The 19,136-nt window shown below is 46.4% G+C and overlaps 1 protein-coding gene across 1 annotated transcript in view; it reads right to left on the bottom strand.

The window, feature by feature from the left end:
- The window catches only part of VIPR1 (vasoactive intestinal peptide receptor 1), a 110,530-nt gene extending 98,821 nt beyond the window's left edge, over positions 1 to 11,709 (bottom strand). Inside the window, exon 1 of the mRNA XM_033165998.1 lies at positions 11,615 to 11,709. Coding sequence (XP_033021889.1) covers positions 11,615 to 11,680 — 66 coding nt within the window. The 5' untranslated portion in view covers positions 11,681 to 11,709. The remainder of the gene's footprint in view (positions 1 to 11,614) is intronic.
- Between the last annotated feature and the right edge of the window lie 7,427 nt (positions 11,710 to 19,136).

Here is a 19,136-nt window from a genome sequence, read left to right as displayed (position 1 = left end):
TCCATTCACCATGGTGATACCAGAAAAATGTTCTGCCACTCTGAACATCCTGCGGCCTGGACATTTGCTCTCTGCCTTCAGTGGGCACATCAACAGGTAGAAATTCAACGGTGTAGCTCGGTGGCAGAACACCTGTTTTGCATGCAGATGGTCCCCAATGGTACCTCCACTGCCCTGGAGAGCTGCTGCCGGTCTGTGTGGACAATACTGAGTTAGCAGGACCAATTGGGCTTGACTTTGTAGAAAGCAGCTTCCTAAGCTGCTTTGCGGTGAGGCAGTGCGGGGCAATGGTTAGAGCATTGGGCTAGGACCTGGGAGACCAGGGTTCAAATCCCGACTTGGCCATGACACCCACTGGGTGACCTTGGCCCAATCACTGACCTTTAGCCTAACCTAACTCACAAGATTGTTGTGGGGATTCAATGAAGAGGAGAAAAACCATTTCTGCCCCCTTGAGTTCCTTGGAGAAAAAGGCAAGATATAAACGGTGTAATAAATAAATAAACCACAGCTGAAGCATCGCCCTTCATGGCAGGGCTCAGATGGATAAAGCTTCTCCTGTTGAATACCAGCCTGTTTCGCTGCTATTCCCAGCACAGAACCTCTCCCAGGGAAAAAAAAATGTGGTAGAGAAAAGAAAGCCAGGGGAGGAGAGTCTGAAGAAAGAAATTCTCCTCCTCACCCACGTCTGATAAATCTGGAGGAGAGTCTTTTCCCCTCAACAGTATGCAAGCAGTTTAGTTTTCTGGCATGAATCATTTTGAGAGCTCTCCTTTTTAAAAAACAAAAAAATCACTGGGCTGAAAAAATGATGGTTTTATGGAAATTCTCTTTGTATTACAGTATAGACATACGGTTTGGCAATGGACAATGGATAATGTGGTTAAATGAATGGTGTATAGGAGGGGAAAGGGGGGGGGGAAAGAGTTAAAGCAAAATTAATTTTAAATCAGTTGTTGAAATGGATTTGGGATTAGACAATGGAGGTTAGAAATACAGTGAATGCGGAGGATAGTTTAAAATGATAGAGTAGATTTGTAAGCTGGAAAAGTATTTAGAAGAAGATATATGGAAAATGTAAGAAGGTGAAAAAGTAATATGGGGATTAAATTGGCAATAACTGTGAATTAGGGTTAATAAGGGATTCAATGGGGGGGGGGGAATCGGGGAAGTCCGAGAAAGTAAAAATGATGTGTGCAATGTAAGTGGTTAAATTGGGAAAGCATTATTGATCACCCCAGTGAGAGGGGGGTTTGATTAGTATGCTCCTCTTGGTGAGAGAAAGGGGGGTTAGAAAAATTTAATCATGTATTGTAATTTGGATTTAATTGGAAAACCTTTAATAAATATATTTTTTTTAAAAAAAATCACAGCCTCTGCTTGTGGGAGTTTTCAAGAGAAGCATGGGTGTCTATCCCAGCAGAGATGATTTCACTATCGTAGCAAGTAAGGCTCACAACGCTCATGCTCACAGTGGCAGCATGCAAGCGGTGGGTGGGGCGAGAGGCAAAGTGGGCGGGGCTGCATAGCAGGGGGTCAGACTAGATGGCCATTGGGGGTCCCTCCCAACTCTACGAGGCTATGATTCCATGCAAATTTGGCCTTTGTACAGTAGTTTCCAGACAAGCTCCTCTCTGTCTTCCATCCAGGCAAGCGAGGGGCGTTATCAGAGTTCAGGGACACCTTCTGGCTTTCCGGTTCCAGAGAGCGGCGGGACTCGATTCCAAGCCCCACCACTCCGCTAACCGACACTCTGCAACAAATGGTGCGAACGGCAGGCGCGAAGGGAGGGCAAAAAGCACCGCTCTCTGAGTGTTTGCAAGAGAAGAAAACAAACATACAATGTGCTGGAATTAATAAACATCTCGCCTTCTTACATAATTTAGCTTGTCACAGCTTTCCGGAGAGGAAGAACAGAACAGTCTCTCCACCCCCCCTCCCCAACCCGGGACACTCCATGACATGAGGAATAAAAGCAACAATGAGAATCCCTCTGAGCATATGCAGAGTGCTTTCTGTTTCCCAATGAGCGACCGCAACCAAACCTTGCCTAGTCCGGGGAAATGAAAAAGAACCTCTAAAAACAGTGACGTGACCTTATAAATGTGTCAGCTGCAGGGTTTCTTGGGGGGGGGGGCTGAGAAGGCTGATCATTAAGAGGATCAGAGCAGGCATGAGGGGAGAATCTAACCCAGGGGTCAGCAACCTTTTTCAGCCGTGGGCCGGTCCACCGTCCCTCAGACCTTGTGGGGGGCTGGACTATATATACTCATGTCAAAACACCAGGCCGGCCCCACAAATAACCCAGAGATGCATTTTAAATAAAAGGACACATTCTACTCATGTCAAAACACCAGGCAGGCCCCACAAATAACCCAGAGATGCATTTTAAATAAAAGCACACATTCTACTCATGTTGAAACACCAGGCGGGCCCCACAAATAACCCAGAGATGCATTTTAAATAAAAGCACACATTCTACTCATGTTGAAACACCAGGCGGGCCCCACAAATAACCCAGAGATGCATTTTAAATAAAAGGACACATTCTACTCATGTCAAAACACCAGGCAGGCCCCACAAATAACCCAGAGATGCATTTTAAATAAAAGGACACATTCTACTCATGTTGAAACACCAGGCGGGCCCCACAAATAACCCAGAGATGCATTTTAAATAAGGTAAAAGCACACATTCCACTCATGTAAAAACACCAGGCAGGCCCCACAAATAACCCAGAGATGCATTTTAAATAAAAGGACACATTCTACTCAGGTAAAAACACGCCGATACCCAAACCGTCCACGGGCCGGATTGAGAAGGCAATTGGGGCCACATCCGGCCCCCGGGCCTTAGGTTGCCTACCCCTGATCTAACCCACTCCTCCCCAGATTAAAACCCCTGCTTTGAAGTTGGTATCACTGAGAGGAACAGTTGTTCTCCCTCCCAGTGGCACCATAAAAGTTTCAACCTATGGGTTTATCCTCAGCAAAGAAGGAAAGGGTTAAACCTCCACCTCCCTCCCTGCCTGCCACCACCCCAAAAGTTATTACTTTCCCATTCAAACTGATTTTCATAAAAGAAAAGTCAGGGCTACTTTGGCCCTAAGACTGCGGGGGGGGGGGGGAAGGGTTCAAGGCTATGAAGCGTTTGTCGCACAAATGTTATGAAAATTGGACCGTGAACCTCGAAGGAAGATAGCCCTTCCCATTCAATGGGTCAGTTGCACCACTGTGGTCCTTTAATGGCCTGGGCCTGGGCGTACCCAAGGGGGGCAGGAGGGGGCACCTGCCCCCCCAGAAGCAAAAAATAATAATAATTAAATAGTTATTGGCAGCCTAAAAGGAAAAAAAAGCTCTCCTAAAAAGCACCAGTTGCACCACTGTGGTCCTTTAATGGCCTGGGCCTGGGCGTACCCAAGGGGGGGCAGGAGGGGGCACCTGCCCTCCCCCGAAGCAAAAAATAATAATAATTAAATAGTTATTGGCAGCCTAAAAGGAAAAAAAAGCTCTCCTAAAAAGCTCAACTACCGGTCTTTCTCCCCCTCCCAAAATCTAAATAACAATTGAGCCGGCCACTGCGTGTGTGTGTGTGTGTGTGTGTGTTGCGCCGGCTGATCGTTGCAAAGGAGCTTTGGAAGCAGTTCCCTTGCATGGTGAGTTGCGATGGCTGAGGATCCTAGGAAACTGAGTTTTTCAGCCATTTGGGGGCTTTCTGTTTTTTTTGGGGGGGGAGTTTTTCTGTTTTTTGAAGCTGTTTTTGTTTGCTGTTTACATAATATGGTCAGTAATCTAAAAACGAACTGAACCCCTAAAAAATGGGGCATTCCTCATCCCCAAAAAAGGTCAACAACTTTGAGCTGAACCCCAAAAAAACGGGGGTAGATCACTACTGAAAGTAGATCACAGTCTCTTGGGAGTTGGCCACCCCTGGTATAAGACATGTAACTAGAATAAAAATTAAAAAAAATTCAAGCAAATAATTTTAATAACTACCGTAATAAAGCACTGCTATAATTATTTATAATTTTCCTAAAATTTTGGTTTCATTCGCCTTTCCGTGCTGAAATGTCACAACCTGAACGACCATGGCTTGCCCCCCCCCACTAGTTTTGATCCTGGGTACGCCCCTGGGCCTGGGTCAGCCTTCCAAAAGCCGGTGTTGTGCAGTGGTTGTCAGGCTAGGACCTGGGAGGCCTGAGTTCGAATCCTCACTCATCTGTGAAGCTCACTGGGGAACCCTGGGCCAGTTCACTGGGTTGTTGTTGTGGGGATTCAGTGACGAGGAGGAGAAGAAGAACCAGTTAAACCACCTTAAACCCCATGGAGAAAAAAGCTGGACTATAAATGCAATATATAAATGAAGAAACCACTCGTTTTCTGGATGCTGATGGAGCCTGCCTTGCATAAAGAAGGGGAAAGATTCAGCCAAGGCAGGGTCCTCCCAGCAACGGAAGAATGTGCGCAGAGATGTCAAAGGCGAGGAAGCCCTGTGATTCACGAGGTGTGTTTTCCCCAAGCTATGTATCCTAACATTTTACCCAGCCTGGGTTTACATTCCTACAGAGAAGCATCACGTTCTCTCGGGAGACTGTTTCTTCAATGTGAGTTCTTGCCCTGCCAGGCACTTCTCCTGGCCCTAAAAATATATCGCCCTCCTCTCAGATCTCTGCTGAATGCAATAGCCTGTGACTTCATCTGTTGCCACAACAAGAGCTGTGCTCTGCAGGAACCTCACCCCACGGCTCTCTGACCAGCATTGCCAAGGGTCAGCTGTAACCAACCAGCTAGTAGCGCAAAAGTTAGAAGCCCATTTTCAGTATCTAAGGTAAATGCCTGTCATTATAACAGGAGAAAGGAAGGCAAAGAGGGTCTATCAAGGACATATTGCAGGGGTTGCAGTGTTGGACCAAGACCTCAGCGACCAGGTCCCTACTCAGCCATAAAGCTCATGGGATGACCTTGGGCCAGTCGCTCTCTCTCTTTCAGCCTAACCTACCCCACAAGGTTGTTGTGGGGAATTAAAAGGCAATGGGGCAAGGATTTTTCCCAATGCAACAACACCTCCTAGTATGCTACTTTCCTTCCCACCATTCACTTATATGGGAGAAACTAGAAGGGTGTGTGAAGGGACGCGGGCGGTGCTGTGGGTTAAACCACAGAGCCTAGGGCTTGTTGATCAGAAGGTCGGCGGTTCGAATCCCCACAACGGAGTGAGCTCCCGTTGCTCGGTCCCTGCTCCTGCCAACCTAGCAGTTCGAAAGCACGTCAAAGTGCAAGTAGATAAATAGGTACCACTCCAGCAGGAAGGTAAATGGCATTTCTGTGCGCTGCTCTGGTTCACCAGAAGCGGCTTAGTCATGCTGGCCACATGACCCGGAAGCTGTACGCTGGCTCTCTTGGCCAATAAAGCAAGATGAGTGCCGCAACCCCAGAGTCATCCGCGATTGGACCTAATGGTCAGGGGTCCCTTTGCATTTAGAAGGGTGTGTGCTCATTGAGTTGGGGATCAAGCACCCCCCCTTTCCTCCCACTGGCCCTCAGGCAAAGGGGCAGGCTGCCCGCTCCATTCCACGAATCCCAGATTAAATCCTGCTCACTGTGTTCCTCATCCCATGGAACTTAATGGGAACCGCCGAGAAAACCGGGCCACTTTCAGTTTTCACAACCCTGGCTTGTGTTCAGATTCCTCGGTCACATTAGTGTGTGACCAAGAAGCTGTTGCTTCTTGTTTTGTTTTTTTTAAACTACCAGTGAAAGCAGTATGAAAGTGGCAGGTAGATGATGGAAAGACCTTGAAAGGGAGGCAAGAAAGTGAAGATCTCCCAGGATGAGAGAATGGGAGAGGAAAGGAAAGCTGCAAAGTAAGAGCTGGGAGGGTCTGCCATTTTCTTTTTAAAAGGCACCTTTGGGTGGAGGAGAAGATTCTGCATTTTTGCACTGTTCTTTGTATTTTAGACACCCTGCTGCTGATCTCCTCCCCCCTTGTTTTTTTTATATGTCGCTGCTGTTAAGAGAACTTGTATTTTATTTGCATTTCTTATCAGAATTGAATTCATATAACTGATTTGGGTTTTGCGCTGTATAGACACCTGTGTTCTATGTTGCAAACCAGCCTGCGTTGCAACCAGTTTCACAGCATTGTAACGAAGGAGCAAAAGGAAGCAACCCCCCCCGCCCCCCCCCCCAGACGACCAAAGGGAAGAAAAGTAAGGGATGTGATGCATGTGGGAATTATTGGGAATATATCAATGGTTACTCAAGTGCTTCCAGCTAAGAAATTAGAAGCCGGCCTGCGAAGCTGGCGTTTCAAGAATGGCTGGGCGAATGAGGCTAAATTCACACACCATTTGAAATCTCAAGCAGTATGCCTGTTAATCTGCACTAAATGATTGCAGTTGGATTCCACTGAAAAGCACTGATTTTAAAGCAAAACCATCCTGAGAAGAAGAAGAAGAGTGTGGATTTGATATCCCGCTTTATCACTACCCGAAGGAGTCTCAAAGCGGCTCACATTCTCCTTTCCCTTCCTCCCCCACAACAAACACTCTGTGAGGTGAGTGGGGCTGAGAGACTTCAAAGACGTGTGACTAGCCCAAGGTCACCCAGCAGCTGCATGTGGAGGAGCGGAGACGCGAACCCGGTTCACCAGATTATGAGTCTACCGCTCTTAACCACACTGGCTCTGATCCTGAGGGCATAGAATCATAGAATCCTAGAGTTGGAAGAGACCACAAGGGCCATCCAGTCCAACCCCCTGCCAAGCAGGAAACACCATCAAAGCATTCCTGACAGATGGCTGTCAAACCTCTGCTTAAAGACCTCCAAAGAAGGAGACTCCACCACACTCCTTGGCAGCAAATCCCACTGTCGAACAGCTCTTACTGTCAGGAAGTTCTTCCTAATGTTTAGGTGGAATCTTCTTTCTTGTAGTTTGAATCCATTGCCCCGTGTCCGCTTCTCTGGAGCAGCAGAAAACAACCTTTCACCCTCCTCTATATGACATCATTTTATATATTTGAACATGGCTATCATATCACCCCTTAACCTTCTCTTCTCCAGGCTAAACATACCCAGCTCCCTAAGCCGTTCCTCATAAGGCATCGTTTCCAGGCCTTTGACCATTTTGGTTGCCCTCCTCTGGACACGTTCCAGCTTGTCAGTATCCTTCTTGAACTGTGGTGCCCAGTATTCCAGGTGAGGTCTGACCAGAGCAGAATATAGTGGTACTATTACCTCCCTTGTTCTAGACGCTATACTCCTATTGATGCAGCCCAGAATTGCATTGGCTTTTTTAGCTGCTACATCACACTGTTGACTCATGTCAAGATTGTGGTCTACCAAGACTCCTAGATCCTTTTCACATGTACTGCTCTCAAGCCAGGTGCTCTCATCAGCAGGATGGAGGAGGCCTGGCATAGCAGGAGATGCCTTTTTAAAACATCGGTAGGACTGAATCTTTCGAGGACCACTGGGCTTAGAAAAAGATCCCTCAATTTCAGGAAGGATAATTTTCTTGGTTCCTATCGGCTGTAAGAGTTAAATGGAAACCCCATGTTCAGAGGCAGTATACCACTGCCTAATAGACACCCAGGAAAAACCACAAGGAGGGGCTCAACCCTTTCATGCGCTGCCTGTGAGTATCCAGAAAGAATCTGATTTGCCTCTGCACACTGAATTAGATGGTCTCTTGGTCGGATCCAGCAGTCTGGGCTCTGTTTATGGCCCATTCATACTGGCAAGTCAACGCTGATGTTACAGTTTTTAGGTGATGGGATGTGTACATGGGAACAGTCCCGGCAAATGACACTGAGGAAATATGACTTGCAGAGAGAAGCTTTTTCTCATTTCTCAAAATTCTCAGTTTCAAGGAAGGCAAGGTGCCCAAATGTGTATTTGGCTCCTGAGAATAGCCATTAAAGGACTGTCTTTCTTTACAGCCAAGGTGACAGTAAAAGACTTACGCAGATCTCAAACGACAATTAGAAACAAGTCCTACTGAACTCAAGTGGGGCTTAACTTTGGGGCCAACGTGTGTAGGAAGTGGCTGGAGGTGTGACAACATCAACCCCCTTTTTCGTTCGCCTTCCGCATGAACCCATTTCACAAATGGGAGGACCGAGGCCAAGTGACGTATTGGTTACCCTCCCACAGAGGTGGGGTTCAAATTCACCATCTCCCAGGTATGCCATACTCCCAGGCAGTATTGCAAAGAGGACATGTGGGCCACAGAAGAAACACAATTTCCTGCAAGATGGCTTTGGCAACATAGATTCAGCTTGTCACCCCTCTCCGCCCCCGATCTCCTTAATCCTGATGTGCCATTATTCTCGGTTTTCACACCATGACTTGATCCGCTCTTCAGGGATAGACTGATGCTGTGGACTACAAATCCCATCATTGCTCTCAGATGGACATTGCAGTCCTTAACTGCAAACCTGGAGGCCATCACCTTGGTTGCCCCTGCCCTTACGTGAACTAAATCTATGTCTGCGTTAACTGAAGTGATGTCTATTCCTCCCTCAATTACCTGCAGTTTAGAAGTTTAAGCTCCTCTCCTTCCATTCTCTGCACAGCTCCATACACAGGGGTGACGGTATTATGAGAATAACATGCAATCTGTGACAGCCTGTATGTTCTGCAGCGCAAATGTATTTTGCAGCTGAACACAGCGAGTGAAGAGGCATTAACTGTGGGAAATGGAAGTGATTAATGGGAAGAGAGAGGGGTGGAAATACAACTTGTGGCACAACCAGGCGATTACAATCCAACAGGGTCTTTTTTTAAAATGAACTCTGGAATAATATAGTAAAGATCTGTGATTTTTATAATAAAAAACTGGGGGGGGGGACATAACAGAACTAGGGGGACAAGCAAATGATTATAGGCAGAAACCATTTGGAAGTCCTGCTGCACAAACTCAGTGAATGGAAGTCCACCCTCTTTGTTCAAATCGATCAAAGCCCTCCTATTGACTTCCAAAGAGAGAGAAAGAAGAATTAAACACTCTCTTAACTTCCTTGCTGAAATCACCAAGGCTCATAATTGCTTAGCTATGGAGGGTCTGTGGCCTCTGTTGGGGCTATTGATTCAACTTTGGATGAGAAGCATGCTGGATTTTTACCCACTGCAAGGCTTGTTGTGGAGGAGGCTCTTGAGAGTCCCATGGACTGCAAGAAGATCAAACCTATCCATTCTTAAAGAAATCAGCCCTGAGTGCTCACTAGAAGGACAGATCCTGAAGTTGAGGCTCCAGTACTTTGGCCACCTCATGAGAAGAGAAGACTCCCTAGAAAAGACCCTGATGTTGGGAAAGATGGAGGGCACAAGGAGAAGGGGGCGACAGAGGATGAGATGGTTGGACAGTGTTCTCGAAGCTACTAACATGAGTTTGGCCAAACTGCGGGAGGCAGTGGAGAATAGGGGTGCCTGGCATGCTCTGGTCCATGGGGTCACGAAGACTGAACGACTGAACAACAACAACAACAAGGCTTGTTGTGGGGATGAAAGGGCAGCTATTCAGATTAATAATATGGTGTGTGTGGAGGTGGAAGTTTGAATACCCCCCAGGACCACTGAGAAACAGCCTCCCAGCAGCTGCTTTGAGCTGGGGAGGGGAGTGTCAAGAGGTCCCATCACAAATCTCCTGATTTCATGTGTGGGTCTTGACCCTCGGCTAAAGCGCTTTGCCCCCACCCAATGAATCGATGAACAGGGGAAATGGAAAGCTTTTGCTTTGCCCTGTGCTGAGGAAAAAACTGAAATTCTCCCCCCATAAACCAAAAATAAGAAGAATTAATGAAGTCCCTTGACATAATCTGACTTTAAGCTCACCAAGGCTGATCCATTGGTCTCAATACCAGAACAAGACCATGCAGGAACAAATGAAAATGCCCTGAGCATGTGCAGAAAGCACCTTCCTCATCGCCTGTTTGTCTAGAAATTAAGCACTGATAAAGTTGGAAGATCAATACTGTCAAATGCTATTGATTAATTTAAGACCGTTTCTATGCTACTCGATATTTTTTTTTTAAAACCTCTCAGGGGTGTAGAATAAAACCAAAGCATAAATATTACAAAATAAAAACACAAGCACGTTTGACATCTGTCTATACACACAGACATGCATTTGTGCATATATGAGAGACAGAGACCGGCGGCCACGATAATAAATACAGGGTTTTAGTGGTTAGCAGCATCCTTCCAACATTCAGAGTAAACTTGTCCAGATCACTGCTGGATGCTTTTTAAAAAAATCAAGTTTGATATATGTGCGAGTGTGTGCGTATTTTTTGCACGCATGTATAAACACAAAGTGGAGTTTTTAAAGCATTAGACAACCCTTTGGACAGACCTAGAAAGCAGCCCATTTAAAATGTCACTCCCTGGAAGAAGTCCCAGTATGTTTACTGCGACTAGGTGCCTTGTGCCAGGCGCTGTAGAATGTTTTGACCCAACACAGCACCCATCCTCGTGGGCTTTTATCCTGACACCCCAGTTTCCCCACTAAGCTACTCCAAATAGGGCAAGCCTGAAAAGACGCAGCTCATTGGTAGCTTTGATTCATTCCCTGCTGTGGGATGGGAACGCCCCCTGTCTGAAACCTTCTAGAGAGCTGCTGCCAGCCAGTGTGGACAATACAGGCTTAGATGGACCAAACCTCTGACCCATGGCAAGGCAAATTCCTATGTCCCTAATAGGGGAAAGGGGTGTAGCTCAGTAGCAGAGGAACTGTCTTGCGTGCAGAAAGTCCCATCTTCCATCTCTAGCTAGGGCTAGGATCATACCCCATCTGAAACCACCCACAGAGCTGCTGCCAGTCAGGGTAGACTGAATCGAAAACGCTAATGCTCTTCCAGGCTGCGTCAACAGAAGTACAGTGTCCTGATCAAGGGAAGTCACAGTACCGCTCTATTCTGACTTGTTCAGACCACACCTGGAATACTGTGTCCCGTTCTGGGCGCCACAATTTAAGAAGGATGTCGACAAGCAGGAACGTGTGCAGAGGAGGGCAGGTGGCCAAGATGATCAAGGGTCTGGAATTAACCAAGTCTGATGAGGAAAGATTGAGGGAGCTGGGTATGTTTATCCTAGAAAAGTGGAAGAGGAGATATGATAGCCATCTTCAGGTATCTAAAGGGCTTCCCCATGGATGATGGAGGACAGATGTTTTCTTCTGCTCCGGAGGGTAGGACTCAAACCAATGGTTTCAAGCTACCAGAAAGGAGATTCCAACTAAAGATCAGGAAGAACTCTCTGACAGTAGAACCTGTTTGACAAAGGAACAGAGTCCCAGGAGAGGTGGTAGATTCTCCTTCCTTGGAGATTTTGAAGCAGATGTTGGATGGCCAGCTGTCTTGGATGCTAGAGTTGAGATTGGGCTAGAGTTGAGATTGGGCTAGATGTACCCTCTGGGACCCCTCCGATTCTACGATTTTATGAAATGGACCAATGGTCTGGCTCAGTATAAAGCAGCTCCCTATCTTCCTAAGGCATGAAGGTGTTTAGAAACCAGAGACGTTCCCTTCTCCTGTTTTAAGAATTTCCTATCTTGCCCTTCCCCCTTACCGTCTTTGCAGAGAAAAAGGGGGTATTCCAAACCTTTGCTCACTCACCTTGGAAATTATGCCGCTGAAGACGGTCACCCAAAACCACAGATGCGGTCTTGCTTTATACTCCATAGCGTGACGGTGCGGGGCAAGGTAGACCCAACAATTGCAAAAATGCTTCTTTCCTGCCGGATTTCCTCTTGGACAATTAAAATAATAATAACTACATTATTCTGCCCGCCCCGTGCGTTGCTTTGCTTTTTTTTAACCCCTCTTCATGCAAGAGAAAGTGATCTCTGCGTTCTGCAGAAGTTGAATTTTAAATGAGAAAAACCAATTTTTAAAAATAAAAATCCACTATTGTCCTCCTTTGATTTTTTTTGTTTTTGTTTTGTTTCGTTTTGCAGACTCTCGCAGGGACGAGACTCCCTTTAGCAGAAGAGACGCAGACCCGGAGCGAGAGGCACCAGCGAGCAGCAACGCTCAAGTCAATGTGCGGCTCTCTCGGAGGCGCCGCGTGGAAGGGACTCCCCCTTGGCTCCGCCCCGAGGGCGGGGCTTGCGGGAGGGAGGGGGCGGGGCTGGCGGGGGAAGCCAATGGGAAGAGGCTCGGCTTGGCTGGGTCCAGGTAGGGACCCGTGTTTGGATAGCTTAGCAGGCAGGAGAAGGAGGGATGGAGGAGGAAGGTAAGGAAGGAAAGAAAGACTGACGCGGAAGGAAGGAAGGAGGGAAGAGAGGGAGGGAGGGTTTTCTCCTGCAGTTCTCAGGGTGGTTTCCCCGTCCATCGCTCTTCCCAGGAGCTCTGGGAACTGTAGCACTTGGCACCCTTTAACGAACTATAGCTCTCAGGATGCTCGGGGGGGGGAAACCACGACTGTCACCAAGTGTGGTGCTTCAAATGCATAGAGCAGATGAGGCCATGGGCGTGTCCAAGTTGGGGGGGCAGGAGGCAGCTGCCCCCTCCCAAATCAATAAAAATCAACACAAATATGAGGTTCTGCCCCTCCCTACAAAAGCCTGCCCCCCCAAAAAATCCTGGCTACTCCCATGGATGGGGCGAAAGAAGTGTTGGCCAGAGAGTCAGTTAAGAGTTTCTAGCAACTGAGCGATCTCTGTCCCAAGGAGCTTGCAAAGCCTAGAAAAAATATAACTAGTTTGCAAAGGGATGATGGTGATGGCCGTTGTTAGGAGAGCAAGGATTTCACCCATGCTAATGCAGGAATTTTGCCAATTGTGAATGGCAGCTGGGAAGCAATGGAGGGAGCAGGAAATAATTCGGGGAGGGCACATGCCACTATCCCTTACCTCTTGACCCCCCCCCCATCATGGTGGCTATGCTCTGAATAGAAATTGCTGGAAATCACCCAAGGGGAGAATGCTCTTGTGCTCAGTTTCTTCTTTTTGGGGTTTTCCACAGGCATCTGGTTGGCCACTGTGAGAACAGGATGTTGGACTAGATGGGCCATTGGCCTCATCCAGCAGGCTCTTGTTAGGTTTTTATGCAGAGGTTTCTCTAGTCACCTACCTGGCACTGAGGAGCAGTGCTTGAAAGCTCAATGGGTTGCCGACCTGTCCTCAGGAACGATGGGATTGGAGGAAGGTATCAGCAGGCAAGACAGCATGCCCATGTCTAGAGCAGCCTTCCCCAACCCTGTGCCCACCCAAATGTTTCGGGCCACAGCTCCCATCTGCCGCAGCCAGCACTGTCAAAAGCTGACAGTGTTAGATGCGGCCTCGCATCCTCTGCGGCTAGGGATTAATAAAGCTCTTTCAGCAGCCTGAGACGACAGGCGACTTGACAAGTGCATTAACAAGGCAGGTCCCCTCTAACCACAAAGCACAGAAGGAAATTCTGCTCTTAGCCAAACAGAGGCAGAACTCGGTGATGACAAACTGAGAGAATGTAGTGACAACATGATGGAACAATATACACCACTGAATTGTCTTCTTGATGCTGTTGATCAAAGCCTAGGAGGCAGCCAAACAAACATCCCTGGTCTCTCTCTCTCTCTCTCTCTCTCTCTCTCTCTCCCTCCCTCCCTCCCCCTCCCTCACTCTCCCTCTCTCTTTCCTTCTTTCCAGCAATTTTTTCCCTCAGCCAGAACTCACTGGAACTCAGTTGTGGGCACCATTGCCATTCTAAGAGAACGAGGGAGGCATTCATGGTGAGTTAGGTAAAGGTAAAGGTAAAGGGACCCCTGACCATTAGGTCCAGTTGTGTCCGACTCTGGGGTTGCGGCGCTCATCTCGTGTTACTGGCCGTGGGAGCCGGCGTACAGCTTCCGGGTCATGTGGCCAGCATGACAAAGCCGCTTCTGTGAACCAGAGCAGCGCATGGAAACGCTGTTTACCTTCCTGCCGGAACGGTACCTATTTATCTACTTGCACTTTGACGTGCTTTCAAACTGCTAGGTGGGCAGGAGCAGGGACTGAGCAATGGGAGCTCAACCTGTCGTGGGGATTCGAACCACCGACCTTCTGATCAGCAAGCCCTAGGCTCTGTGGTTTAACTCACAGCGCCACCCGCATCCTTGGTGAGTCACGGCACCGCTTTTTCTAGAAAAAATAGCACTCTTCTTTTCTTTCTTTCTGAAAGCTGCCTTAGGCCATAACCCAGTATTGCCTGCACTGATTGGCAGCAGCTCTCTCCAGGGTTTCAGGCAGAATAAATTTCCGGCCCTATCTGCAGATGCTAAGAAATGAACCTGGGCCTTCTACATGGAAAGCAGGTGCTCCAGCACTGACCTCTTTTCCATTAAATATAAAGTAAGATCCTAGTCCTCATGGTTTTAAAGCAAGAACTGTTTGAATAGGTATGAAGGAAGCAGCCTTATACTGAAACGGAGCACTGGTCCATCAAACTCAGTATTTTGTACACTTCTGTGTGCAAGGCAGATGCTCCCTCTCTCTTTTCCTTTGAGGTGAACATTCCAGAGAATATGGCTGGTGTATATGTTAATTCAAGTGTCCAGGCTCCTCCTGCTGCTCATTTATTAAACAATATGAACATTTCTGACAGTGATCCAGGAGCTGTCTCAAAAGTTTACAGCAATGCTGATTGATGGTGCAAGGGAGGATGAGCAAAAACACTGGATCTCAAATAGACACACACACACACACACACACACACACACAAGTCATGAACAACGCACATGCACCAATGTAAAAGGAGACTTTCCTCGGGAAGGAAAGAAGAAGAAAACGATGTTTCTCTGTAACTGCAGTTTCTGAATTAGGAGGTAAGCAGAGAAGCGGCTGAAACGTTTGCATTTTCTGCAGAAGTGGCAACAGATAGTGCAAAGCCAAATTCATGCATACAGGACGGACAGAGGGCAACCAAAATGGTCAAAGGCCTGGAAACAATGCCTTATGAGGAACGGCTTAGGGAGCTGGGTATGTTTAGCCTGGAGAAGAGAAGGTTAAGGGGTGATATGATAGCCATGTTCAAATATATAAAAGGATGTCATATGGAGGAGGGTGAATTAACCACAGAACCAAGGAAACTATTTCTTAGACCAGCACCCAGATTTAGGGACCCAGAGTTGCAATAGGGCAGGACTCACTCAACTCAACGTGCCAGTTGAGAAGGCCTGCCCTGAGGCACTTTAGAAAAAAAGCTTATATAGTAGTTTGAACATAGCAGACAAAGAGCCATAAAACATCTTCACATATGTCAGGAAAGGTTACAGGTCATGGCTCCATCTTGACCCCTGCATCACCTCGGAGTGGCCCCAATGTGCCCAGGCCATTTGACCATTTTAGGTCTTGGATGTCCGACGTTACCCTGGCAAGTTAGCCTTCAGTGAGGGAGGAGCATCATAAAATTCCTGGGTCTCAGAGAGCTTCAAGGACAGCTGATTTACCCTCTGCTAAAGCATCCTGCCATTTGTACCACTTTCAGGGGTAGATAAGGAGACACGGAATGCAGCGTAGGAGCGGGGAGACTCACAAAAGCAGAACACTCAAAAATCGGATACAGCTATTGATGATAAATTAACATGTGCTATTAAGGTAAGACGGGGGATGCGCAGGAGAAATGACTTTGAGGAGATAGGGAAGGTAGTTGTAGAATTTGTACGGTTAAAATGGAAAGGGGTCAAACCATTGCAAGAGGTGTTGAAATTTTGGGCGGTTGGATAGTTACAATGGAATGGTCTTGGGGGGTGGGGTGCACACTTTTATTCTTATTTATTTATTCTTATTACTTTGTCAAAAGAAAAAAATAAAATTATTAAAAAGGAAAAAACAACAACACACAATAATCAAGCCTAATACATTCTAAAAGGTTAAGTGCAATTAAAGTGAAACATTGAAACATTATTAAAAATAATAAAAAAATATACACCTGGGGTTTCTAATTCTTATATCACTAACAGGCATAAAGGGTTAAGGCAGCATGGAGGTTGGTGGAGTGCAACCCCTCCACTGCCTCATCCCCCTCCTTCCCGGCACTTTCCGCCTGCCATTTTTAGAACGAGCTTGCATTAAAAATCATTTAAGTTTAAATGACTACCCAATGAATCAGGGGCACCTTTTGAGCTGATCCAAAGTCTCTTCTAATCAGCTAATCAAAGCAATTGACTTAACGGTTGCAGCCCTTTTAAATGAAAAGTAACAGTTGCCATCAAAAACCAATTCTCATTAAAATCTTCCCTTTTCTTTCTTACCAGTCCTTAATTGGATATATTCCATATTTCCTCTTTTAGACAGCTAAGTTGATGTGATGTGCACTGCATACCAGGGATGATTAATTCAGAGCTTTCCCTCTAGAAATCTTAAGTTTCCTTTTTCTTCATGATGACATTGTGGTTTTCATACTAATTCTAAGCCCAGGTAAGATACTCCTATTGTTTGTGCCGCTTCTTCTTTAACCACAGTGTTGATGGTTTCTATTTTCACTAAAGAGAAAAAAACAACAACCCACAATTTGTCAGGTGTTAAAAGATACGCCTTGCACCTCCGGGTGCAGAATCTTGCAGCTTCATCTATTCTCTTGACTATTGCTTGCGGCTACAGTTTGAGTACAGCAAAATAATGTACGCATACTTCTTAACTTCATAAATGTGCTGCACAGCATTAATTCCTCGGCTTGCTGTTAACATTTCAGAGGATGCAGGACAGACAAAAGGAAGCACATATCCACCCATCACATAGTTAAAACTATAGCATTCATGCTCACAGGAGGCAGGGATGACCATCAACTTGGGTGCCTCTAAAATTCATGGAGGGCAATTTTCAGCATGCAATAGCCTGAGAGAAAATGTTATGAAAATGATGTATAGGTGGTATTTAACTCCAGTTAAGTTGGCAAAAATGTACCATGGACAATGTAACAAATGCTGGAAATGTAAGCAAGTAGAAGGGAATTTTTTCATATGTGGTGGACGTGCCCGAAAGTGGAATTGGCTGCACCTGAGTCTCTCAGAAGTAGGAGGCGGAGCAAGGGATTACAGCAAAGGAAGACCAGCTAAGCCTAACAGATGGGGAGCCCCTGCAGAGAAGGCCCTGTTCTCGTGTTGCCACCCTCCTGACCTCTCGAGGAGGAGGCACACGAAGGAGGGCCTCAGAAGATGATCTCAGGGTCCGGGCAGCTATATATATAAAATCTTTATATTTAATTTTCAAGAAAAAAGAGAAAGAAAAAGAAAAGAAAGAAAGGAAAATAAGCTTACGTCAAAAAACAGTAGAAAATCCAAATATTGAGATTACTCCGAATTTGCTGACTTCCCCCCCATCCCTTCCATGGGTCCTTTTGATTCTATTTTCAACTGCATATCAATACTTCTCCAATTTTTCATATTCCTAAGTTATCTATACATTGTTACATTAGAAGTGTATTTAAAACCCTGCTAATGTTTTGATCTGTTTACAATGATTTTGTATATACATTATAAACATTTCCCATTCTTTTAAAAATTTCTTGTCTTCTTGATTCCTGAGCTTCCCAGTTAGTTTTGCCACATCGGAATAGTCCATCACCTTGATTTGCCATTCTTTTCTGGTCGGGGGTGTCTCTTCCTTCCATCTGTGGGCTGGTAACATCTGGGCGGCTGTTGTAGCATACATGAACAGTTTCCTCTGGTCTTTTGAAATTTCGGTACCTATAATTCCTAATAAAGAAACTTCTGGGTTTTTTTGGTTTTTTTAACAAAGGTTATTTTAAACATTTTTTTCATTTCATTATATATCATTTCCTAGAACACACTCGGGTCTTGCTTACAGGGTTCCCACTGGGGCATTTGACTGGCCACTGTGAGAACAGGATGCTGGACCAAATGACTTACCTGCTGGTTGTGGACTGGTTGTGCCCCACTCGGAAAACGACTTATGGTTTAATCGCAACCTGTTTTGCAAAACAAGCAAACCACACACAACACCCCCCCCTGCCTGTTTAGGCTTCTAGTACAGTGGGACACGGGTGGCGCTGTGGGTTAAACCACAGAGCCTAGGGCTTGTCAGTCAGAAGGTTGGCGGTTCGAATCCCCGTGACGGGGTGAGCTCCTGTTGCTCGGACCCAGCTCCTGCCCACCTAGCAGTTCGAAAGCACGTCAAAGTGCAAGAAGATAAATAGGTACCGTTCTGGCGGGAAGGTAAACGGCGTTTCTGTGCACTGCTCTGGTTTGCCAGAAGTGGCTTAGTCATGCTGGCCACAATACCCAGAAGCTGTACGCTGGCTCCCTCGGCCAATAAAGCGAGATGAGCGCCGCACCCCCAGAGTCGGACATTACTGGACCTAATGGTTAGGGGTCCCTTTACCTTTACAGTGGGGCTATCGTTTTGTATTCATTCATTTATTGCATTTATACTCTACCTTCCCTCTCAGGAGCACAAGGTGCCAGATGTAGTTCTCATCTTCCTTATTTTATCCTCACAACAGTCCTGTGAGGTAGGTTAGGCAGTGAGTGAGTGAGGGTAAGTGGGGATTTGAACCTTGGCCTCCCAGGTCCTGGTCCAATACTCTAACCACTACAACACACTTGGATGGGGAGGATTTGCAAGTGGAGAAACCAATTGGCTTGTGATGCCAAGAACCCCCCTCAACCTTAAACCACCAGAACAGATTTGAAACTTTTTATTTTTTAAATAGTTTTCATTGTTGCAGCAAACATACTAGAAGAAAAACCTTAACACATTATCTTCCTATATATATACAAATGTAAGGCTGTCATCAGGCGGCCCCCATTGCAGGATTTGTAGTGCCGCAACCCTGAATTTGCAAGAAGTCAGGGTGGGATTGCTGGATTGTGAAATGGAGTGTTCCACAATCTATAGCGTATACCAGGGTCCGGCACGCTATCACTGCGTTGCTTTGCTTTTAATGCCTGGCAACCCCTGGCTATTAGCAGAGTTCAAAGCCACAGCGAAAGCTTGTGTGTAACTGCCAAGGCAGCCCAGTAATAACTCACTGAAGCGTTGTCTTCTTAACGAGCTAACTTTATTTACAAAACAATAAATCTTCTCCCGGAGTGCTCAGTTCCATGACTGCTCCGGTCGGTGAAAACGAAACCAAAAAGTACAGCTCACACAGACAAAGACAAAAGCCCGTATGTGAACTGCCCACACAGTGACCAGTGCGTCACAGCAGAGCA

This window comes from Lacerta agilis, chromosome 12 (assembly GCF_009819535.1).
Source record: "Lacerta agilis isolate rLacAgi1 chromosome 12, rLacAgi1.pri, whole genome shotgun sequence".
Lineage (NCBI taxonomy): Eukaryota > Metazoa > Chordata > Lepidosauria > Squamata > Lacertidae > Lacerta > Lacerta agilis.
This window is presented reverse-complemented; position numbering and strand designations above follow the sequence as displayed.